The sequence below is a fragment of the Lissotriton vulgaris genome, chromosome 9 (genome assembly GCF_964263255.1).
Source record: "Lissotriton vulgaris chromosome 9, aLisVul1.2, whole genome shotgun sequence".
Classification (NCBI taxonomy): Eukaryota; Metazoa; Chordata; class Amphibia; order Caudata; family Salamandridae; genus Lissotriton; species Lissotriton vulgaris.
This window is the reverse complement of record NC_141697.1, coordinates 1077313703-1077339154: the sequence shown is the minus strand read 5'-3', so window position 1 is coordinate 1077339154 and position 25452 is coordinate 1077313703. Positions and strand designations below refer to the sequence as shown.

The following is a 25452-nucleotide window of genomic DNA, read 5'->3' as shown; positions in this document are numbered from 1 at the left end:
TTAAGTTTTCTTTCCCATGTAAATATCTCTTCTACCACTAGTTTTAAAGGAGCAGCGGTTAGCGCTCCTTCATTCGTCTTTTTACATAACCTTATTAATTCACAAGGGGTTCCTCATCCATATTAGTCCTCCAGTCCTCTATCAGTGCATTAGCCATTTCCCCAAAACATTCTGCTGACTCATTTGTGGGTATTGTGTTAAAGTCATGAAAACCTCATCCAATCGTATATTGTCATCCCGAACCCATTCACAAGCCCTAACCAATAAATCCACTTTGTCATCTTCCATAAGGGTAGTTCTATGACGTCTTTTAGAAATTTGTGGGTGTAAGGGCTTCAGTCTTTCTATCAAGGACAGGAGTTGCAGCAGAGACAGCAGGCAATGGAGGATACATTTGAACTACTGAAGGTAACGGGGATGGCGCCATCGGGACTGCAATATTCCCAACAGGGTTTGGCACATAAGGAGGTGGAGCTGGTCTGCAAAGCATCTCTTCTAGTTCTGAATCCTCCTCCTCTAAGCCTTTAGACACTGATTTTCCCTTTGTCACATATGCTTTTTGCAATTGAAGTTTAAATCTTCTCTCATCAATTTCTACACTTTCTTCTTGCATTCTTAATTGTAACTCTTTAATCTTTTGCACAATAGTCTGCTCTTCAGCTTTCTTCCTCTCTTTGTCTTTCTGTTTAATATATTTTTTCCATAATGCTAAAGCATCAAACATTGCCTACTTTTCTTTTTAGAAAGTTGCTCTTCTATATATATTGCAATTTATTTGAATCAAATGTACCATGAAGTGGCCACTGTAAACTAGCATCTGCTTTTGTATACTTATTCCATAATGCTGTAAAAAGGTTGGAAGGAATACCATATTTAATGTACTTTTCATGATTCAGAGTGCCTTCTAGAGGCACTGGCTGTCTTTCTTCTAAACCAATATTTTTGTTGCAACAACAACATACTGCACGAAGAGTGCTTAGAACAGGCATGTTTACCAAATACTTCTTAACAATAGTGTTAAGAGACTCTTATACCAAAACCAAAAGATGAGAACATTTTCTCACATTACGTGTCATAGGCATTTGCACAAATGACTTTTACTAACAAAAATCCAAAAAGGCAACCAATTTGATCCTACATCATCGCAGTACTCCAACTCCCACCTGCCAATCCTCGGACCAATAGATCACCTCCAAAAATGCCAACCGAAAAGCCCCAGTTGAGACACACAGCCGCCACAAAGGTCAGGTCGATAAGCACAAGTCTCAGTCTGCGGGGCGCCCATTAGTGTTTCTGTCCCATCGAAATTACCTCCTTCTGGTCCAGCTGTGTCCCCCAATCGGCCCTACATTGGGTGCCATTTGTAGAAGTGAGATTCCTATCAATCTCACTGGTGCAGGGACAACCTCTTGTCTACAGGTTCAACAAATGAGGATTAACACTGGATTGGGACAAAACACACTTTTATTATATCTCATCATGAGATAGCTCTGTCATACAGACGCTACAAGTGCCTGAGAGGGAACGAACTAGAAGGGTTGAGGGTTTCCTTTTCATACAATTTGGGTACGTTAGGAGATCACTAGAAAACCCCTTAGTCATGGTTACATCACATTTTACATAACCCTTTTATGGCATTTTTTTACATAACGCTTGCACAACCCCTTACACAACGTCTACATGCTGTACTGTAGAATCCTGATAATCCCATACCCACTTCATTTTTGTAGATAGGCAAGGGAGGTTACAGACATCTGTGCACGTAGGCCCGTCGGCAGGGCAGGGCTGCTGACTCTGACACGCGAGCCTTATCATTACAACCAGCTTTCAGTGAACACATAACTTCTAACTTCACCAGAGTTCCCGCAGAGACACAAAACAGGGGTGGTTGTAATGAAAAGAGTACTGGACTCCAATGAAGATTATTTAGGCTTCTTTAATTCCAGTAACAACTGCACCACAACCGGGGGCTCATGCCGCATACCAGGATTTCCGACAACTGACTAACGTTGTTGGAATCCTGGCATGCCGCGTTCAGCACTGGATCGTGGAACACGGTACAAAAGATGCAAAGTGTTGAAGGACATCCTCGTGTCAGGTTTGAAGCATGAGGATGTTAACTCTCACAATATTACACTGGTATACAAAATGGCTGAGAGCAGAGGCTAATTTAACAAGATACAATATGATTCCACTTAACAGCCTTGGCTTTTTTTGTCATATCAGTAGGTCTTAGACCTCTGGGCTAAACTGTGGGTTTATCTGCGATTGCTTTGTCTTTGGGTTCACACAATACCACTATATAAAAAAATGATCCCAATGCCTTCTGTACATCTGCTGCTGCTGTGAATGCACAGAAGGAACGAAGATTTCAAAGTGAGCGCCATATTGTTATTGCCTGCTTGGCAAATGTTTTTGTTTTCTGTAAGCAAAATCAATCAATCAATCAATCAATGACATTTATAGAGCGCGCTACATACCCGTAGGGTCTCAAGGCGCTGGGGGAGGGAGGGTGCCGCTACTGCTCGAACAGCCAGGTCTTCAGCTTCTTCCTGAAGGAGAGGTGGTCTTGGGTCAGGCGCAGGTCGGTCGGGAGGGAGTTCCAGGTCTTGGCGGCCAGGTAGGAGAAGGACCTTCCTCCTGTAGTCGCTCTTGGATGCGGGGGACGGCGGCGAGGGCGTGGTTGGCTGATCGGAGGTGGCGTTTGGGAGCGTAGAAGTTGATCCGGCTGTTGAGGTAGCTCGGCCCTTGGTCATGTAGGGCTTTGTGTGCGTGGGTGAGGAGGCGGAAGGTGATTCTTTTGTTGACGGGGAGCCAGTGAAGGTCTCTCAGATGTCCGGAGATGTGGCTGGTTCATGGGACATCGAGGATGAGTCTGGCTGAGGCGTTCTGGATCCGCTGGAGTCTCTTCTGGAGCTTGGCGGTGGTACCGGCGTAGAGGGCGTTGCCGTAGTCCAGTCGGCTGGTGACGAGGGCCTGGGTGACGGTCTTCCTGGTCTCGGTGGGGATCCACCAGAAGATCTTCCGTAGCATGCGTAGGATGTTGAAGCACGCCAAGGAGACGTTGTTGACTTGCCTGGTCATGGAGAGGGAGGAGTCCAGGATGAAGCCCAGGTTGCGTGCATGGTCTGTCGGTTTGGGTGCGGTGCCAGGGCGGCAGGCCACCAGGAGTCGTCCCAGGCGGAGGGTGAAGAGCCCAGGATGAGGACCTCCGTCTTGTCAGAGTTCAGTTTCAGGCGGCTGGTCGTCATCCACTCGGCTACCTCTTTCATCCCTTCGTGCAGGTTGGCTCTGGCGGAGGCGGGGTCGTTGGTCAGGGAGAGGATCAGCTGGGTGTCGTCGGCGTAGGAGATTATGCTGAGGTTGTGTTGGCGTGCGATGGCCGCGAGGGGGCTCATGTAGACGTTGAAGAGGGTGGGGCTCAGAGAGGATCCTTGAGGGACGCCGCAGATGACTTTGGAGGCCTCGGACTTGTACGGTGGTAGGCGGACTCTCTGTGTTCTTCCGTCGAGGAAGGAGATGATCCATTCCAGCGCCTTGTCCTGGATTCCGACGTTGCTGAGGCGCTGTACTAGGGTGCGGTGGCAGACAGTGTCGAATGCCGCGGAGAGGTCTAGGAGGATGAGGGCCGCTGTTTCTCCGTTGTCCATCAGGGCTCGGATGTCATCGGTGGCGGCGATGAGGGCGGTCTCGGTGCTGTGATTGGCTCGGAAGCCGGACTGTGAGGGGTCGAGGGATCCATTCGTCTCGAGGAAGGCGGCCATCTGCTTGTTGACGGTCTTCTCGATGACTTTGGCTGGAAACGGGAGGAGCGAGATGGGGCGGTAGTTCTTGAGTTCGGTGGGGTCCGCTGTTGGTTTCTTGAGTAGAGCGCTGAGTTCGGTGTGCTTCCAGCTCTCAGGGAAGGTGGCGGTGTCGAAGGATGTGTTGATGATGTCTCGCAGGTGGGGTGCGATGACGGCGTCCGCCTTGTTGAAGACGTGGTGAGGGCAGGGGTCGGTCGGTGATCCGGAGTGGATGGAGTTCATCGTGCGGATGGTGTCTTCGGTGCTGATCGGGGTCCAGGCGTGGAGGGTGGTGGTGGGGGGTGGTTGTTCGGTCATGGTGTGCGTTGGTTGGTTGTTGAAGCTGTTGTGTATGTACGCGATCTTGTTGTGGAAGTATGAAGCGAGGGAGTTGCAGAGGTCTTGCGATGGGGTGATGTCGTTGTTTCCTGCGCTGGGGTTGGAAAGCTCTTTCACGATGTTGAAGAGTTCCTTGCTGTTGTGTGCGTTGTTGTCCAGCTGGTCCTTGAATGCAGTTTTCTTGGCGGCGCGGATCAGCTGGTGGTGCTTCCGGGTGGCCAGCTTGAGGGTGGTCCTGTTGTCCGGTGTAGGTTCCCTTCTCCAGACTTTCTCGAGGGCTCGGCAGTTCTTCTTAGAGCTCTTGAGTTCGTCGGTGAACCACGGGGCTTTCTTCCTGCCGGGTCTGCTGGGCGGGGTCCTCAGCGGGGCGAGCTCGTCCGCGCAGATGCTGATCCACTTCGTGAGGTTGTCGGCGGCCTGGCTGGGGTTCGCTGAGCTGGCAGGAGGGTGCTGGCTCAGGGAGGTGGCGAGCTGGTCTGCTGTGATCTTGTTCCAGCTTCTGCGGGCGGCCTGTTGCTGGTGGTGGTGGGTCGTCCCCCTTCAGGTGTGGGGTTGTGTGTGTCTGAAAAACAAAAAATCTATATCTCTTATGCACATTGGGCCCGATTCACAGAGGTAAGCTGAGACGAAAGTGTAACTTTACAACTTTCGGTATTCACAAAGGGCATTTACAAATAGTAAAGTTAGACTTTTGTCTCAGTTTATCTTAAGGTTTGGTCTCAATTAGATGTAAGAACAGATCTTAAGTTAAACTGAGACAAATGTCTAACTTTACTACTCATAAATGCCCTTTGTAAATACTGAAAGTCATAAAGTTAGACTTTTGTCTCAGTTTACCGTTGTGAATCTGGCCATGTGTGTTTTCTCACATACCGCCTTGGTTATTTGGATTTTTTCCTGAGTTTTCTTTTTGGTCTTGAACAGATACAATGAAAGTTAGAATGACCACGCTAAGTAGGATGGGACTTTTTGATGTGTACTCACAAATGGCCCAATGATGGGTGTGCAGTCTGTCAAGGCTTTCCATCAATGAAACCAGAGGATGCAACTCTAGCACGTTGCCAATCTATGAAAGAGGCAGATGAACCCTGAGAGTGGAGAGGGAGTTGAACCTACTCCATCAATGTCTAAATGAGACCCCAAGGCTTGAAAACAGCCTCTTAGCAGTTGTGGACTTTACTAATAGTATTACTAGATCATCTGAAAAAAACCTTATGCAATCGTTTGTGGTAGATCAAAGTTAGGTGATTCTGCTCATTTCTGTACTAATTCACATCACTGTACATCTCCATATAGTAATTCCCATGTTTGTAAACCTCATTGTAGTATACCACACCACTAATGCCTGTGCTGTGTGCCACAAGTTAGGCCAATCTTTACAAATGGGAAACATGCATCTAACATTAGCACCACACAGCATCAGTAGGAATACCATTAACCTTTAACACACTACAAAGTACAGTAATGCAAACAATCCCAAATTGTTCACCCATGTTAAAAGTGGCAGTGACAATGCTACATACACCATTAGCATTGCATAGGCACACTAACAAGTTATCCTGCATCAGTATAAGCATTCTCCACCGTACCTCATAGCTCCTCCAAATCTTGTCCTCTCGTCCTCTGTATTATGACACTGTTTCTCACAACATACCACAGTAGCCTCTTCAGGAAAGTACTGTCCAACAATTTCACTTAGCAGACAACATAGTACACCTGTAGTATACATCACAAAATTACACAATTGTCTACATGTGCACACTGACCTACCTTCTGTACCCATGTAACTCAGTGATGTGTAGTCGGGGTTCTGATGATGGCCTGGGGGTCCAGCTGCCATTAACAGCACCCCTGATGGGACAAAACATAAAACACATATTAAGGAAGTACACACAAACTCCAGAAGCATATATAGATCCCCATCCCTAACCACTGCCATCCTTGCACATGCTTAATTTAGGGGAAGGGAGAGATGATCCACTCCTGAAGACTCCATTGTGACTAACCACACACACACCTTCACAATAATATCCGCATGCTGACCACTTGACAAGTAATAGATTATATTCTCGGTTCCAAGTTAAGGGCACTAACTGTAGAAGACTACATTACCCAACTACTCAGGTGTGCTTAGAGACCAACAGGCACATGCATCAAAGGATTTTGCGATCACAAACAGTGCGAATCGCAAAAATCGGCCGTTTGCGATCGCAAATTCTGCTTTTGGAATGGATGAAGGGTGAAGGCCCTCGCAATTTGAGAATTCCCAAATATTTGCGAATTCTCAAATTGTGATTGCATTTAAGGAATTGCATTTTGCGATTCCTTAAATGCAATGCATGAAACTTTAAAAATTGTGAGTTCGCAATTAGGGGGAGCAAATTACCATGAGGTTGAACCTCATGGTAATTTGCAAAAACTTTGAAAAATGCACTTTTGTGCATTTTTCAAAGTTTCATGTTGTGCACACACATGCCCTAAGGACATGTGTGTGCACAAGATAAGTGCACAGATTGATTTCAGGCGTGCAACAGGGTGTCCTTTGGACACCCCTGCACCCTTGAAATTGCATTCTCAATTTGCGATTCGCTGATTACTAATCGCAAATTGAGAATGTCTTTCGTTCATTCCTATGGGCCTCTAGGCCCATAGGAATGAATGGGGAGGTGTTCCTTAATTGTGATTCGCAATTTGCGAGTCGCAATTAAGGAATTTTAAGAAATCGCAAATGTTTCCACGATTTCTTTATGCATAGGCTTTTGCGATTTCTTAATTGTGATTCCTTAAAAATCGCACTTAAGAAATTGCAAAAGCCAACAATGATGCATGTGCCTGTTAGTTTGGGCTTCAGAAAATCCAAGTAACATACCGTAAGAAATTCCTCTTTTTTCCAACTTTGCAATACAATGAAGCATTACAGAACCATTTATAAAAATAACAGAGTACAGGCAACAATATTGTGTCATTGTTACTACCTGATTGGAATGGACCCTCTGTGTGATTTTTTTCCCCACATGTTCTTAACTGTGGATCATGCAACCTTTTACCTTGAGAAGTATGATGGTCGAGACATACTTCACTACCCTCTCTAAAGAAAACACCATGTGTAGTCCTCCATCCTCCAAGAAATAATATGGGAATTCAGTACATGGTGTATGATACATGCACATCATTGTATTTATGTTATAATAATGCTAGAACGGATGAACGGTTGTATGGTGCCTCTAGTTAAGCACTATTTTGTCACCCTCATCCTACAGCAATGTGGCCACTGCTTATTGAGACCAAGTGGTAGCTGCGTCCTGCTCCTGCCAGAAGCGGTGACCTTTTAGTGTCTTACCCTAAATACGGTACTTGATAGCATTCTTATACAAAACCTTCTTATACAGAACCAATGTTAATAAGAGGCTGATTTTCAGAGCCACTAAGGACTAATATAGTTAAAAGTCACTCATTTGGTGACTCTTTCTCGCTCGCTGATTATCTCACCCCTAATTTATGCTTTTTCTGTGTATCGACTGCAATCAATCAATGCTGTTGCTTACGCTGGGGTAGCATCTGATTCCTATCTCATTAGACTTCTGAAATCCACATTTTTGAGTAGATTGAGGCTTGTAGCAACTGGGGAGCACATGTAATATCAATAAAATGATTACTCATAATTCTTTGATCTCATGGGGTCAGAAATGCACAAGACATATCCTACATCCTGAGAACCTTGGCTGCCACACAAGCATAAAGCACCACTGTCATAATTCTAAACTAAACTTCAAAGATTAAGAAATGTTTTCTGTTTTCTTTCCATTTAGCTACAAAAGCACAAGCACCTGCAACGAAATGTGGAATTGACAAGCATTGCCCTGAAGATTACTACGCATTTAGAATAATAAGTGGAGCAGCTAATGTTGTTGGCCCTACAATGTGCTTTGAGGACAAAATGTAAGTCTTGTGGGAAGAAAAGGTTTGCTGCTATAGTTGTGTTTCAGTTTCATTTTCTCTGCTACCCTTTTAGCAATCTATTCTCTCTTGTTGCCACCAATTCACATAATGTGGTCATATATTGAATGTTAAATGATGACTGATGCCTACTAAGAATCCAAAGTATGCCTCAAATAATCTCCATTCTGGTTGACTTTCACAATCTCTCCGTTATCAATGTGCTACCTATTATGAATAAATGCACATTTATATTTACTTCCCAGCAATAGTTCACCAAACTTTACTGTCTGATCGGCTGATATCTCCAACATGCTTTGAAACCATAGGTTGTTCTTTTCACAACTGGTGTCCACTGATTCCACTTCTTCCAAGTCCTGTAGTCTCCCCATTCTATGTCTCCAGGTTCCTCCCTCCTCCCTCCTCCTTATTTTACTTCCTTACTCATTTTCCATGTTGTGGCATTTCATGCTATGATCCCTTGTCTTTGCCTCTTTCTTCTGTCAACTAGGATGTATGTTATAAAAGGGATCACTGACATAATATCGAGATACATAATATCGACTATCAAAAATATAGTTGAAAAATATCGACAGACAGAATATCGAGTTTGTATGTACAAACAGGTAAGTACAAAAATATTGAGTAAAAAATATTGTTTACAAAAATATAGTTTATAAAAATATCGACTTTATTAAAAACAATGTTAAATTAAATTAATATTAAAAATTAATTACTAAAATATACATAAAAATACTTACATTAACTTATAATAATGAAATAATTAATTAAAGTTATACCAATTTTTTTACATCATATTTGTTAAAACATATATATATAGTAACATAATATAATTAAATAATATCCAATATTATTACCGTACAATAGCGGAAGTGTAAAAGTTACTATTCCCACTCCAGAGAGTGCAACAGAAGGGAAAGCGTTGGATAGCGGAGGGATAAAAATTACTATTCCCACTCCAGTGAGTACAACAGTAGGGAAAGCATTGGATAGCGTAGGGGTAAAAATTACTATTACCACTCCAGTGGGTGCAACAGTAGGGAAAGCGTTGGATAGTGTAGGGGTAAAAATTACTATTCCCACTCCAAAGAGTGCAACAATAGGGAAAGCATTGGATAGCTTAGGGGTTAAAATTACTATTCCCACTTCAGAGTGCAACAGTAGGGAAAGCGTTGGATAGCGTAGGGGTAAAAATTACTATTCATACTCCAAATAGTGCAACAGTAGGGAAAGCGTTGGATAGCGTAGGGTTAATATTACTATTCCCACTCCAAAGAGTGCAACAGTAGGGAAAGCGTTGGATAGAGTAGGGGTAAAAATTACTATTCCAACTCCAGTGAGTGCAACCGTAGGGAAAACGTTGGATAGCGTAGAGGTAAAAATTACTACTTCCACTCCAGTGGGTGCAACAGTAGGGAAAGCTTTGGATAGCGTAGGGGTAAAAATTACTATTCCCACTCCAGTGAGTGCAACAGTAGGGAAAGCGTTGGTTAGCGTAGGGGTAAAAATTACTATTACCACTCCAAAGAGTGCAACAGTAGGAAAAGCGTTGGATAGCGTAGGGGTAAAAATTACTATTCCCACTCCAAAGAGTGCAACAGTAGGGAAAGCGTTGGATAGCGTAGGGGTCAAAATTACTATTCCCACTCCAAAGAGTGCAACAGTAGGGAATGCATTGGATAGCGTAGGGGTTAAAATTACTATTCCCACTCCAGAGAGTGCAACAGTAGGAAAAGTAAATACTTCATATATTAATTTAAAAAATATAAATTAATATCTATAAAAAAATAATTAAAGTAATTACCAATTTAATATAATATAATAATTAATCTATTAAAATTACTTATTAACATTAATTATTACAATAAGTTACCTATTAATACAAATTATTTATAAATTATCAATTAATTATTTAACAATTAAAACTTAATTAACAATGAATTCACAATAATTACAAATAAATAAATTGTATTATTTAATTAATTATAAATAAATTACTTTCCACCCTATTCCCCTTTAAACCCACAACCCGCTACAGAAAATAAATTAGTAAAATTAACATATTTAGCAATTAATCAATTAAATTTATTTAATTGGCAATTAAAATTTAATTAATTACCCATAAAAACCTAATTAACAATGAATTCTAAATAAATACCAATAAATAATTATACATATTTAATTAATTATAATTCAATTACTTCCCACCCAATTTCCCTATAAACCCACAACCCGCTACAGAAAATAAATTAGTACAATTAACATAATTAGCAATTAATCAATTAATTAAAATTAATTGCCAATTAAAAATTAATTAATTACCACATATAAATTAATTAACAATTAATGAAAAATTAATACTAATAAATACATTTACATATTTAATTAATTATAATTAAATTACTTCCCACCCTATTCCCCTATAAACCCACAAACCACTACATAATTAAATTACGCAAAACTTAAAAAAACTAAATTCAATAATTAAAATTAGTTATAACATAAATACACACTTTTCACACATATAATAACATAAAAAACACTATCAAAAATTCGATATTATTAAAAATTCTATAATTTTAATAACCTATATTATATACTTCGATATTTTAACTTTCTGTATTTTTAACATTTAATATTACATTACTTACCTTAAAAACGATAATATTGATGTCTATATTCTGTCCATTCGATATTTTGTCCATTCTATATTTTAAACTCGATATTATGTCCATTCGATATTTTGTACTCGATATTTTGACTGTTTACCTTATAAAAGGCAATATTTGGAGTCCTTGGTTGAAGTATATATTGCTCACTTCAAGTAAACCTATTTTTAGTCTTTTTCGTAATAGGCCTACTTATAATGTAAGGAAGCTTTTTTGAATCAGCTCTAGATAGCCCCTCATATTATTCCAACTATGTAGCCTTTGAGGTGTTCAGGGGTTTGCCTCTTAAGAACTTATGTGCTTAAAATACTTTAAAGAACAGAGTCTGGTCCTCTCTCCCTTTACTGGTTGTGACTTCGAGATGCCCACGGGTGTCTGATTTGCAACCCAGCTGGACGACCAACCTCGTAAAGGGCTGCATACGGGGGTCTGTGCAGTGCCATTCCCTTGCCCACATCAACCTTCGTCCTCGGACCTTTGACACCTGCCTCTCCTCCCTACATGCAGACTGCTTAGCCAGCTGGTGGGATCCTCGCCAGGCCCACTGAGTGGTTGGCTGGGGTTCTGGTGGAACAACGCTTGAGATGGTTATCCCAACACTGATCCATCACTCCCAGGAGGAGTTTGTTCCTGAGCACTCATCACAGTACCACCTCCGTACCCTGGCCCATGCAGTGTGATCCACCAAAGTCCTGCCCCAGAATGCCCTGGCCCTTTCCCTGGACAGTGGGAAAGCATCTAACATGATTCAATGGGGCTACCTCTTTAAGATGCTCCAGGTGTTTGGTCTCAGAGGGGATTTTAAATCCAAAGTCCAGTGACTTTATGACTCCCTCACTGCTCAGGTCAATTGAAGGGGTTTTCTCTCAGACTCTTTCCCCATGTGCAGGGCGACCTTGCACTAGTCACCACAGTTAGTGGGCATCCCTCCCCCTGACGGGTTGCTGCCCTTATCCCTATGCAGACAACATCTTGCTCATGCTCTCGAATCACCCTTATTTGCTCCCGGTTCTATTGCACATTATCTCCGATTGCACTGCACTCTCGGGATACAAGATCAACTGGGGCAAGAGTGAGACCCTGACGATTTCGCGGGTGACCACCCAAGCAGCCGTATCTGCCTAACCATTTCAATGGGAGCCCTCATGAATCAAATATTTTGGGATCTACATCAACCATGATCTGGACCCCATGGTGACAAACAACCTGCAACGGGCACTCACAAAATTGGACTACGATAAGTGGTCCCACCTCAGTATCTCGCTATGGGGAAGGGTGAAGGTGGTCAAGATAGTGACTTAGCTGAGATTCACCTACATTTTGGGCACACTTCCTTTGCTCGTGTCTCTTTGACTGCTACACTCAGTGTATAAGGGCATTATGTCCTTCTTCTGGGGGTCATACCACCCATGCTGGCCAGTAGCAGACTCATAGCACACCGCTTGTGTGGCGGACTAGGCCCCCCTCAGTTGAGCATTTTTCCCTAGCCTTGCACTTAGTGCAACTTGCCTACATGTTGCCCAGACCCCATACCCCCTTCTGTGGGACACGAATGAACCCAAAAATACTGGAGTGCCTACGGGGCTGTACCCCATTTCCCTTTATGATGCTTCCAGACCCAGCTCGAGGAATCCAATGCTCCAACCTATGGCCAAATAGTGGGTGCGGGCACACTAACATTTCTCAGTGGATGCTTGGCTTCATGATCAGGTTCCCTTGTGGGGCAATGTCAGCCTCTTCATCGGTGGTAAGGTGCTTGATTAGGCTGCCCTGTGCAATACAGGGATTTTTTACCCTCCATCATGTGCTTGCTCAGGGGTTATCAAGTCCTTTGAGGCACTACATAAAGAGTTCGGTGTCCCGCCCCGTCAATACTGGAGGTACCTCCAGCTGAGTCACTGTCTTGCTTACTGCCTAGGCCCCCTGCCATGGAGCCTTCCGCCCTCCATAGCTACCTAAAGGTGTGACAACATTTCCGGGGGTGATGTCCAGCTTTTACAGACTCCTGGTCTATCATTTGTATTCCTCACCCCTGTTGGACAGTCTGCGCACCAAGTGGCAGGCTCGCCTCCAGGTAGAGTATGAATCGCAGCACTGGACGGAACTAATGGAGACGCGGAGCCAGCGAATCCCGGCTGAAGTTTTGCCTTTCTGAATTGCTCCATGACTGACACTGGATCCTGGTGAAGTCTAAGGCAGCATTGCTGCTTCTCCACACCAACTACTGGCACTCTGACGAGGTACGCTGGAGCATGGTTAACATCCTATATGACTCCCCCACTGTCCGGCTCTTTTTGACAACTTTCTGCTGATTCCTATGCTGCTAGCTCGACCCCTGATCCATGATTTCATGGATTCCCCACCCTTGTCCTGACACAAATGCTGGTTTCTCCAAACCGAACTTGCAATGGCGAAGTGTGTTCTTCTGCATTGGCGCTCTCCCCTCCCACGCATGAAGAACGGTTCTCGGTTATGTAGCAGACGGCCTTGCATGAGCTAGTCATTTTTAATCCACAAGACAAGGTGGAGACCTTCCTCTGAACCTGGACACCTTTCCCCACTGGCTGTTTCATAGTTCACTGCCCTCATTGCGGGCCTACCACTGGACCCCCCACCTCTTTGAACTGCCTCCTCATCCTCTCCTCCAACTTACTCTCCCTCTTCTGATATCCCTCTTTCCTCCTCCCTTTCCCTCACTCGACCTTCTCTCCTTCCTCTCTCCTTCATCCCTGTTTTCTCTCTTTCTCTTCTCTTCTTCGCCCTCTCCTCTCGTCCCTGCCCCTTTCTCTCCCCTGACTGGGGGGCCTCTCCTCCACCATTCCCTCGATTTTTTTTCTCCCCTCCCTCCCCACGAGATCGCCCCCTCCCACAGTCCTCTTCTTGTCCTTGGTTTGCCTGCTTGTCATCGGATGATCCTGTGGTGCTGTGTCCTACTTATGTACTATGTGTGCCCATATATTTACTGGTTTCTGCGGGTTTCCCCTATACTGCACTGCCTAGTGTACCCTGTTGCTGTGACTCTATTCCCTGCTAAACCTGAATAAAACATGTTTTAAAAAGAGTGTCATAAAAAAATATACTATAATGTAAAACACGATTTATAAACATAGTTTCACACTTAAGTACAACATTTTCGACTTTAAATCGGTGCCATTTGGGAATAGAGCTACAAACTTTATGAGCGCAGCAGGTTAGCAAAAGAGGTCTTAGCGCAACCTACGCTGAACCACTTATTTCCAAAACTGGAGGTTAAACTCGGAATTGTGTTATATTGTTTTTCTATTGATCATATATGTTTGTTGTTCATTGGTGCAATACGAAATCCCTTTAAGAGTTACACGGCCATTATTGCCCGAACCATTTACGTATATAAAGTATACTCACTTCCTTTGTTTTGAAATAATCTTTGATTCATCAGGTTCTATTTACTACACTCTAATACCTTCTAAGGGAAAACATACAAATTGCTTTATTTAAGTAGAGAAATGGTTTCGCCCCTTCCTTTTTATTGTTCTGAATTCATGAAATATATGGCAAGCAGTTCACCGAACCTTAAATAAATGATACCCCGAGAGTCGATCGTTTATTTTCCTGTTTCACAGGAATATTTACCACCCTGAGTAAAATATGTAACTGTACAAGATGGCATTGAACAGAGTAAATCTAAAGTCGCACAGATATATGACTGCATTTCTAATATTTTATTAGGCATTAACATTCTGCAGAAATAACTCTCGTTGTTTGCTCAGATATCGTTTGTGAATTTTCCCACAACTTCTTTGCAAAAGAGTTAATCCTTTTTGTATTCTCAAGTAAAGAAATATATACTCATTTACATCTTCAACTCTGCTTTGATTAATGGATATGCCAGAAGCAATGAAAGGCATAAAATATCATGAATTGTGTATGAAACCAATTGCAACCAGAGTAAAAATAAAAGTACATTCTAAGATTATGCCTGGGATATATTTTTGACTAGTTAAAGCAGAAGTTATACCTTATTAGTTTTTTAAAATACTGAGCCCGCTGTGCACCTAGTCAGAAAATGATGTTGCTTTAACATCAAATACCTTGAAAAAACAAGAGACGCTTGGCAAAACAGTAACAGTTCCTTGAATTGAACAATGCGGCTGGGAGCATGGTCACAAGCACAGTGTCTGAGGACGGTCTTAATTTATAATCCATCTAACATAGACTTTAATAAAGTTAATTGAAAGCAATAAATTATTTCCATCAATTGTTTTTTGGTAAGGAATGTTTACCCTAGTTTTAGGAGCAATAAGTTACGTTTTTGATGAGGAATACAGGTGTGTCTTGACTTTGCGTGGACACAGTGTTGCCAGTGGGCAACATGTCCTGCTCTGGGGCACGCATTTCTCTTTGTAAATGGTGCAGTGCTTGGATGGCAGGAGTCAATGTCCCATTATCCAGGTCATTCCCAGGATAAATGTGCAGCAGGACGCACCAATCTTGGCACACACTCATCCCTTCATTGTGGTTGTTCACTCTAACACATACCAATGCTGCTTCATTATAAGTAGTCACAAAACAATGGGGTAACCCAAAATACCCCGAAGGACCTGGGTTACTTATGATACAGACAAACAATGGTCCATTAGGAAAAAGCAACAAGAGGTATAGGAAAACTGAATATATCAAAAGATCTCCTGCCACTGTATGGAAAAGAAGACAAACAGTCTCGTAGATTCAATCCACAGTTACAACATTAGGGCAGCAGGAACGATTTCAAACATAGAAGATTAAGACACCTACACATAATTGGATTTCTGAAAGTTTAGTTCCATATAAGCCAGTCTCAAACAACATTCTTATTTACACATTATATGGAAAACTCCACAAATTAATAAAGTGATAAAGATGAGTCCTCAGAGAAGGTGCTCATGTGGACAAGGAGTAGAAAAAGGAAAAGATAAAAGGGGTGGATCTTTTAGACCATTCTCACAAATCATATTATTAGCAACGTGGTCCAGCCTAATTTCCATTCAACTGACCATGGCTAGGAAAAGATCCACAATTGGAGTATGGGGTACACAAAATGGAGTTAGTCACACTGGCCCTGTAGCTGCTAAAGCTAATACATCCTTTCTCAAACAAAGTCAATATGAGGCAGATTACTCTCAGTTCTTCATTGATTGAATTAAGGCTGAGCTTATTGCTGTTTATTATTTTATTTTCCTATCTAGTGATTTAAAGCCAGCAGGCATTAGCTTTCACCTTCACGGTGAAGAAGGGCGTGGTTCCTCCTGCAGATACTTGTGACTTCGGGAACAGTCTAAGTTCTTATGGAATGTCCCTGTACTGAGCCCAGCTAAGATAACCTGCAGTTCTTTTTTAATGTGCCTGTAGCAGCCAGGTCATCTTCTTGTTTAGCAAGTGATGGTATAAGTCCAATAGTTTTTTTTCCGGGAATGAACAGGGTAGGGGTGTGTATGGTGACGAGAGAGCAAAGTCTGCACCATCTGAAGACGAGCTGAGTGTCAACAAACTCGTCACACTGCCAGAACATAACCATCAGCATGGAGGTGCCACCTTCAACAGCGGCCCATGCAGGTAAGAGAGGTGGGGCCAGGTAGGGGGATATTGACAGACAACAATGAGGGAAAATTAATTACTTATTTACTTTTCCCTTGCGATTTTCTGTCGAATCCCCCCCCTACAACCGGGCTCCACCGCCCCACAGCCCCTACCTGCATGGGCCGCTGCTGGCCTCTTGTATATCCAGAATGTGCAGGGCTGTGCCACTGTTTTCATGGATGCCGGTGGAAGCGTTCCTTTACCTCTGAAGCTTAAGGAATACAGTGTAAGTTTCAATACAATTCACGCTGGCCCCTTCCCTTCTGGCCAAGTGTACCTACCCAACTTGGTGCCCCAGATTTCCTGACATGGGGTGTCTATGCTTTTGTTCAACTCTCCCCAATGAGTCTAATTTCCCCTCGTATCATTGAGCTGGATGGACCTGCACAGGATCTGCATGTCAGGGGTTCACTTGTTGTTAAAGAAGGATGGCTAGGATATGCTAAGGCCCACCCTTGGACCACAAACGGAGGCAGGAGTGTAGATGTTTGTGCATTGAGTTGGGTGTTTTGCTACCTCTAAGAATCTCTTCTCTGGGAAGTCTCAGGGCCAAATAGTATCCTCCCCTATGGTGCCCTTCCAGCGCATCCTGTCTAGCTCAGTTTGAATATCGCTAAGCTCAGTGAAAAGGTATAGAGCCATTGGGTTGATCTTGCATTGGCTCAGATTCACTACTATTATGTGGTGTTCTACCTTGTAAGACTGGATTGTGGCCCAGTTTCTGCATAGGTATAAGTGGAGAAGGCACTTCAGTTTTTCAGGGGCTGGATCTTCAGACAAGTAAAGTCTATCTGTGGCTACATGTGGTATCAGCAAACAGACATAACACAACCTGGATGATGTCTTAGAGCCCACAGCATCCATGTGCTGATACTTTTTGTGTAAAATGGCTCTTTGTAGTGCATGTGGAATGCTAGTGTTTGGGTTGGTGTAATTAGAAGTGACATGGGAGAGATCCATTTGGCCAGGTTAGTCTTTGGCAGTAAATAGGTGCAGTAGCACCTGAACTAGACAGAGGGTACACTGAAGTGCAACAATACATATGGATCCAGGGGAGATGTCTGTGGTACTCTAGTTATTGGGTGTTTTCCAGTGCCATAGCAAAGGGAGGGTGGGGGTTGTGGTCTGCCCGAACAGCACGAGTTTTAGGGGCAGTGGCCTTTCCCGCGCTCTTACCTGCGGAGATCAAGGGGCGGTCACCTCAGGAATCGCCAGCACCCCCCCTGCTCTTATATACAGCCTCCATGGGGTGGCTACCGCCATGGGCGGCATAATGGTGGTTAAATTGCAGTCCTGTTGGTTTAGACCTTGGTTCAATTTTTATTCCAGAAAAACATTGCATGCACACTGTTGCCAATGAGCGTTTCTTCAGGGTCTTGTACTTCCCTCAGGGGTGTGTTCTCCACACTCCATTTACTCAATTTCTATTTTGTTGTGGGGTACCCGATGGTGGCCCTGGTTGCAGTGATATCTTTTTGATGGTTAAAAGCTAAAAGGTGTCTTATGGGTAATCAAGCGAATTAATCTATTTTATGAGTGCTTGTACTTAACTGGGTGCTTGGATTAGTGTTTTATGGAGTACTCTTGTGATTATACGTATAGATCTATCAGGTTTTATCTCTGGTTGTATGGGTGTTGCCAGTTTCCCGGGACCCTGTCTCTCCATATGTGTGGGTAAATTTCAACCTACTTGTGTGAGGAACTGTACGAGGAGGGGGGTTGCATCACTTCTCAGTGCGCACTCCTTGCGACATTCCTGATGTGTCATATTTAATGTATGACGCATCATATCGCAAGGAGTTACAGATACGTCAGTATTTCTGACGTATCTGTAAGCGCAAAAGTGACACATTGCTGGAGTGTGTCACAAAAGTGACGCAACTCCAGCAATGCGTCCTTTCACATGGGGCAAGCCCCATGTGAAAGGGCCTGTGTCAGTCTTACGCCTGCTGTGAGGCAGGCGCAAAATTTTGACCCAATGGCGTCCTAAAAGTGACATATTGAAATCTCATAGATTTCACTGCGTCACTTCTACGACCCTTCCTTGCGTCAATATGCCCCCTTGCATACATTATACCTGGCGCAGGTATAATGTGGTGTAGGGGTTTACAAAGTGACGCATCTACCTAGATGCGTCACTTTGTAAATATGGCACAACAAGGCCCATTTTTGTACGCCACTGGTGCGTCACAAAAAGTGACACACCGGCGGCATAAAAGTGACGCACAGCCTCATAAATGAGGCCCCTAGTGTATGTGGATTTCCCTGGAGGGGCCCTAGAAATTAGGCAAAATATAGCTACATTGTTGGTGTTTTGGTAAAAATTGGAAAAAAGGATTTTTCCCTGCAAATGGTAACAATGAAAGGCTTGAAGTGCTACAATCTCCATCTTACCAGCTTTCAGGAACAGGCATTTTTTTGTCAGAAAACCAAAATTATTTACACAGTTCTGACATTTTACTTGGACATAGCCTATTTTTCCTATTTTGTGCACTTTCAACGTCCTTTCAGTGAGTGGTAGAAATGGGTGTAAAACCAATAATGTATCCTGAAAAGCTATACATTTTTGAAAAGAAGACAACATTCTGAATTCAGCAAGTGGTTATTTATGGAGCTCCTTCAAGGTTTTCCTATAGAAAATTACAGTTGAAATAAAAACATATTGAAATTGAGTTGAAAAAAAGCAATTTGTGCCTACATTTTCACCTGTAACTTCATCTAACTATGCTAGATTTATGAAAGCCATATACTGTTTCGTCCGAAGGACCCTTTAGGTTGTAGGTATATATTGGTCTTGTTGGTTCACAAAGAACCCTGAGTACACAGAGCCAATAACTGAGATGCACCTTGCAATGTGTTTTCATTGCGTACCGGGTATACAGCAATTCTTTTGGCAAAATATAAAGAATGAAAAATAGGTACCAAGGTAACCTATGTATTTTCGAAATGGACACAAGATATGGAGTTTAGAAGCAGTGGTTATTTGCACAACTCTGAGTTTCTGGATAGCCATACTAGCATGTGAATTAGGGGGCACTTTTCAAAATGTCTTGTTTACATTTGGAAGGCAGAAATGCATACAAATACAACTGGTGATAACACTTATTCTACTATTCCATGTTCCCCCACATCTCCCAATAAAAATGGTACCTCACTTAAGTAGGTAGACCTAGTGCCTGCGACAGGAAATGGCCAAAAATACAATGTGAACACATCACATTTTTCCACTGCAAACTGACCCTTTTTTTGCAATGTGCCTAGCAGTGGATTTTGGTCCCTAGCTCAGCCGGCAACTAGAGAAACCACGCAACCTGCACATTTTTCAAAACTAGACACGCAGGGGAATCCAGGGTCGGGTGAATTGTGTGGCTCTCTCCAGGTTTTGTTACCCAGAATCCCTTGCAAACCTCAAAGTTTGTAACACAAATCACATACAACTACACTGCAAGCACATGTTACACAAAATTAAAACAAAAATGTGCACTAAATTGAAAGGGATAAAAAATGTTCTGATCACAAATAATGGCAAAACACACAGAGCACCAGCAGAACTACATTTAACAAACAAACTTTCCCTGGTGGTCTAGTGGCTTCTGCCCCCCTTGGAGCCATATGGGCTGAAAAATACAAGGCCTAACTGCCCCCAGTGGGGGCAGAAACAGCCAAAATATTTACTCCCAAAAGGGGTATGACCCTTGCCCAAAGGGGCACTCCCCAAAACATTTGCACCATAAATAATAAAATCCCTGATAACTAGCGCTTTTGCCCCCCTTGGAAGCAGATGGGCCTAAAAATATAAGGCTGATCTGCCCCCAAGGGAGTCAGAAATAGGAAAAACATTCATCCCCAAAAAGGGAGCTACCCTTGCCCAAGCGATTGCTCCCCATAATTATAATAAATTAATCCCTACCCTCTAATGGGTTTCAACCCTCCCCCAGACTAAATCGGCCACACAAATGGCCAATCTAGCCCCAGGGGGGGCAAATGACTGAAAAAGAAAATTTCCTCCAGGAAACGATCCTTGCCCAAGGGGTTGCTCTCAAAATGCGAAAAAATGAAATCCCCTCCCACCTAGTGGGTTTCGACCCCTCCTGGGGGGGATGCTGATCAGCCTAAAAAATGCCTGAATCAGCCCCCAGGGGGGCTGAAACACGACTACACATTCCCCCAGGTGACTGACCCATGCCTAAGGGGTCACACCCCCAACAAAACAAAAAAAATCAGTGGATGGATTCCTGCACAATGATCACGGTCCACACACACTATTGTGCAGCAGGAATCCATTCAAAGCAGGCACGGGGGAAAGGAAAAACTCTTTATTTCCCCCCTGTGTCCATGTTCCCCAAAGAACCCCCCGATAGAAGGACATACCTGCAACACGTCCTCTCTTTGGACACGCTGAAGGAAGTGGCTTCCAGTGCATCATCGGCAGCCTATGATGACGTCAGCACACTGTGTGCATGCCAACGTTTTCTGATTGCCAAGGGGGGCTGGGGGTGGCAGCAGAATTGCTTCTGCTGCCATCTGCAGTGGGGGCATGTAGGTGGGCGGTCCACATGGGGAGCTCCAGCGCTTCCCCCCTGGGCCTATGCCAGGAAATAATGGATACTTCCTCACCACAGCAGCATAGCAGGGGTTAATGTATTATTTTCAGTTAGCATGGTGATGCAGCGGAAAGGGGCTTTGCCGTATTTTACCATTAAGGAACTAATTTTAACACCTACCAGTCCCTTCCATTGCATAATTAAAAACGTGATACCAAAACAGTATGTGATCCTCTCTCTCCGATGGATCTTTCAGAGTAGACAGGGATTGGTAAAGAATAGACGGAATCCTAACCTTATGAGGACCTAGACAAAGAAATATTTCAAACACTATAATAAAATTACATTAATAATGACAAACTCTGGTTACTTATCAACTTGCTTTTATCTAATTTTAAGAAAATGTGAATGCTCATCAAGTACAATACAGATTGAATCAAAAATCATCACACAAGAGAAACATCAATACAGTATTTCATAATAACATCTCTTAACGTGCCATGAGTGAGTAGATAGGTAAAGAGACAAAAGAACATTTTCAAATAAAAATAATGCAAATTCATAATATCATACGAACCTAAGAATAACTATAGCACAAAATGCTAATAGTCAGAAAAGCCACTCTCCAGCCAGAAGAGTAAGCTGGGCACCCTCCCGTAGGTAGGAGGAGCAAAGTTAAGGAGTCAGGATCAGCAGAACAAACAGCCAGCCAGTTAAGTAAGGAAACAGCAACACAGCTCTTTCCTCTCGCAAAGTCAAAGTCTCTCTCTAATCCTCTCCAATTATAAATTCTAATACCTCTTAATTATACCCTTATTCACTAAATATCCAGCCCCCCATGTATCAAAACACAAAAATCCACAATTCCGATTGGACTAGGCCACGGGGTGTCTGATCAATCAACTTCCAGTGTACCTGACTCTCAATAGTTCCTTTGTCTTTAGGAAACCATCGTCATCGTCCTTCAGCAGAGGAAACTCTGATAATCTCTTCTGCAGCTTACACATAGCGCACAGTAGCATTGTATCAAAACTTTCTGCATTATTGTCCACTTAATGTTTGAGTGGCTTCCTGCTCTCCACTTACATTAATATCAGACGTTACTTCTGCTAAGTTTGGCCAGGCAGAAAACTGAGAAATACCAATATTAACCCCCTGTTGCCAAGGAAGGAGGGATGTAGACATAATTAGATTGTTTTTATTGTTAATATTTGTTTTAGTAGGCGCAAACTGTTATACTTGGCATCTTTGGCGCGTTTTCCCCAGACTTTTAGCCTCTATCTCCTGTATTTGTGATGCTATGCTGGATTACGTTTTTTGCTGACTTAGATGCTTTGGGCACTTTACCACTAGTGATCAGTGTCAAAGTGCAAGTGCTCTCTATGTAAAGTGTTGTTACAATTGGCTCTCCCTGATTGGCATATTTGATTTACAGGTAAGTCCCCAGTAAGTTGCACTGAAGTGTGTCAGGGCCTGTAAATCAAATACTACTAGTGGGCCTGCAGCACTGGTTGTACCATCCACACGAGTAGCTCTGAAAAGCTAACTCAGGCCTGCCACTGCAGTGTCTGTGTGCTGTTGTTACCTGCCATGTCAACTTGGCAAGTGCACCCACTTTTCAGGCCCTAACATTCTCATTTTCTACATGCAAGGCACCCCTATGGTAGGCCCAATGTGCCCCCCTGGGCAGGGTGCAGTGTATGCGAAGGTGGAACTTGTACTGATGTGTGTGGCATGTCCTGATAGTGAAGTACTGGCAATTTAGTTTTGCACTATTGAAGGGCTATCCTGCAACATTGGATAGAATGGGAAATGCTGTGTAACATCTTAAACGCATAACTTCCCATTGGGACAAGATAGAGAAATAAAGTTTAGGCTCTCTGAACTCCAAATTAGATAACACATCTTTTAGTAAAGATGGTTTTTAAATTATGTGTTTAAAAAATCCACTTTTAGAAAGTAGGCATTTTCTTGTTAAATCATTCTGTATGCCTCTACCTGTTTATGTATTGACTGTCCGGTTTTGGAATGACAGGGCCTGGGGATATGCTTTCACTGCAGACAGCCACTAGGGAGGTTGAGGTGTTCCTAGCTCTTACTGGATGGCTCAGAGCTGAATTTGGTTTGGCTGAATTTAGAGTAGTGGGAGGAGATTTCCTTGCACCTGAATAGGGCATGTCTCCATTGCACAATGCTGTCCCCACCCCCTGTGGTCATACTGCATCAGTGAGGAGAGAACTGGTTTGGACTGGGCTCAGAGACCTTTGCACAAAGAGAACAAAGACATTTCGGGTATAAGCATTAGACCTAAAAACCCTGATATTTAGACTACTTCTGGAATCAAGAGGAACCTTTGCCTAGGAAAAGAGCTGGTGAAACTGGAGGAGGAGTACTGCCTCTTTGCTGTGTGCTGTCTGGGGTTGGCCTGCAGTAGCTGTTTCTGCCAAAGAAAAGACAAGGACTGTGCTATGTGGTGTGTCCCCCTGTGTGAAGAAGATCTCCAAGGGCTTTAGTAGAGCTTGCCTCCTGTTCTGAAGTCTCAGGGACCTAGCTCCCCTGAACTTCCTTGCTTTGAGTTCTGACCTGCCAAGATGTGCCTGTGACTGTCTTGGGCCTCTGGAGGTTGTTCCTGCTGTTGGGAGCTGTAAAAGCAACACAACTAAAAGAAAATCAATGCATCGCTCTTCTTGTGGCTGTTTTCGCGACACAGCACTGCTGCGCGAGAAGAATCTCCACACATCGCCGCTGCTAACACCAACGCAGCACCTGTCGCCGAGGCAATAACTGACACATCGAGGCATCGCAGTTGAAAAAACCGATGCAGCGCATCTCGACGCGCCGCATCGATCGACGACACATCCCAGATTTCCATGCATCATACCTCTACAGCAAATTTTCCCAAACCATCGCCTGCGGATCAGAGTCGTCTTGGTGTTGACGCATCACTGCGTCAACTGCTGCTTTGGTATATAGACCCCCGGGAGAGAAATCAAAATTCGCCAACAATCTTTTAGACATATTAGCATCACATGTGCTGGCCACTGATAATTTTATCCTACTTGGGGATTTCAATCATCATGCGGAGCTAACGCATGACACGGACTCTTGCAACCTAATAACCGCCTTGGAAACTTTGGGTCTCACACAAAGGGTACTCGGCCCTACTCATCAGGCTGGCCACTCCCTTGATTTAATTTTTACTAACATAGCAAATTTCACTTGTGAATCACCCACGCCTATGATCTGGACTGATCACTTTTTAGTTAATTTTAAATTTCCTAAACCACTGGGGTAAAGGACAACCAATCAGAAAGAAACAGTATCTATACGACCTTGGCACAAACTAACTCCCGAGGCGTTCCTGTCTTACTTCGTACCACCCAATAACAATTATGAGAATATTGAATTAATGGTAACCCAACTAGGTGTATCCATTAAAATACTCTTGATGAAATTATCCCGGAAACCTCAGTCAATGTTAAGAGCATTGCCTCACCTTGGTTCACTGAGGACTTGAAGCGTGAGAAAGCGACCAGCAGAACAGCTGAAAGGCGTTGGCGGAAAAATAGAACGCAGGAAAACCACGACAGTTATAAACTCACTCACTCTAACTATTTAAAAAACATAAAGAAAGCAAAAACGTTTTACCTTTCGCAGAGACTAAATAAGGCGGCCCATTCGAGTAAAGAACTGCATAAAATCTTGAAGGAGTTCACCACCCCTCTGGCGGAGCGCTCCGCATTTATCCCCACCTTAGAGTGGGTGAACTCATTATCTTTTTATTTCGATAACAAAATTAAGTTCATCTACTCCTCATTTCCAGTAGCCAATCAGGATGAGCCCATGTCAGGCGCAGCATTTCCAGGGAAACCACTGTCATCCCGTTCTTAACCGAATTCGAGCCTACCACCTCGGATGAAGTGTTAGAAGCCCTTAAGAAAATTAAATCGGGTTCCCCCACCGATTTACTATCCCCACGTAGATGCAGTGGGATATTCCCGCTTTTGGCCGGCACGCTGACTAACATCTTTAATCACTCCTTTGAGAGTGCCTCTATTCCTAGCAGTTGGAAGCTAGCCCAGGTCAAGCCAATTCTCAAAAATCCCAACAGTGACCCCTCCATCCTATCCAATTACAGACCTATATCTCTTCTACCATTCTTTGGGAAAGTACTTGAACATCTAGTAAATAAATGAGTTAAAACCTACATTGAGACACATGCATTGTTTGATCCCTCACAGTCAGGTTTTCGTTCCGCTTACGGTACGGAGATCGCAGTGATTGAGATAGTAGATAACATTCGGCTCTCCCTGGACAGAGGGGAGTCAGCCATTCTGGTCCTGTCGGATCTATCGGCGGCCTTTGACACCATATTCCACAGCATCCTGAAACATCGGCTGTGGGAGATTGGTGTCAGGGGCAACGCCTTAGCCTGGTTTGAAGACTACCTCGCCGGCCGCTATACTTATCTCAAAATGAACACCCTTGTATCCAGGAACATGCCTCTCACTGTGGGGGTGCCACAGGGGTCGATTCCTAGTCCCCTGTTGTTCAACCTATATT

General features: G+C 43.5%; 1 protein-coding gene across 1 annotated transcript in view; it reads left to right on the top strand.

The window, feature by feature from the left end:
- The window catches only part of FAM3D (FAM3 metabolism regulating signaling molecule D), a 393825-nt gene that overhangs the window by 216091 nt on the left and 152282 nt on the right, over positions 1 to 25452 (top strand). The window contains exon 5 of the mRNA XM_086939065.1: positions 7934 to 8063. Within this exon, the coding sequence (XP_086795191.1) occupies positions 7934 to 8063 (130 nt within the window). The remainder of the gene's footprint in view (positions 1 to 7933; positions 8064 to 25452) is intronic.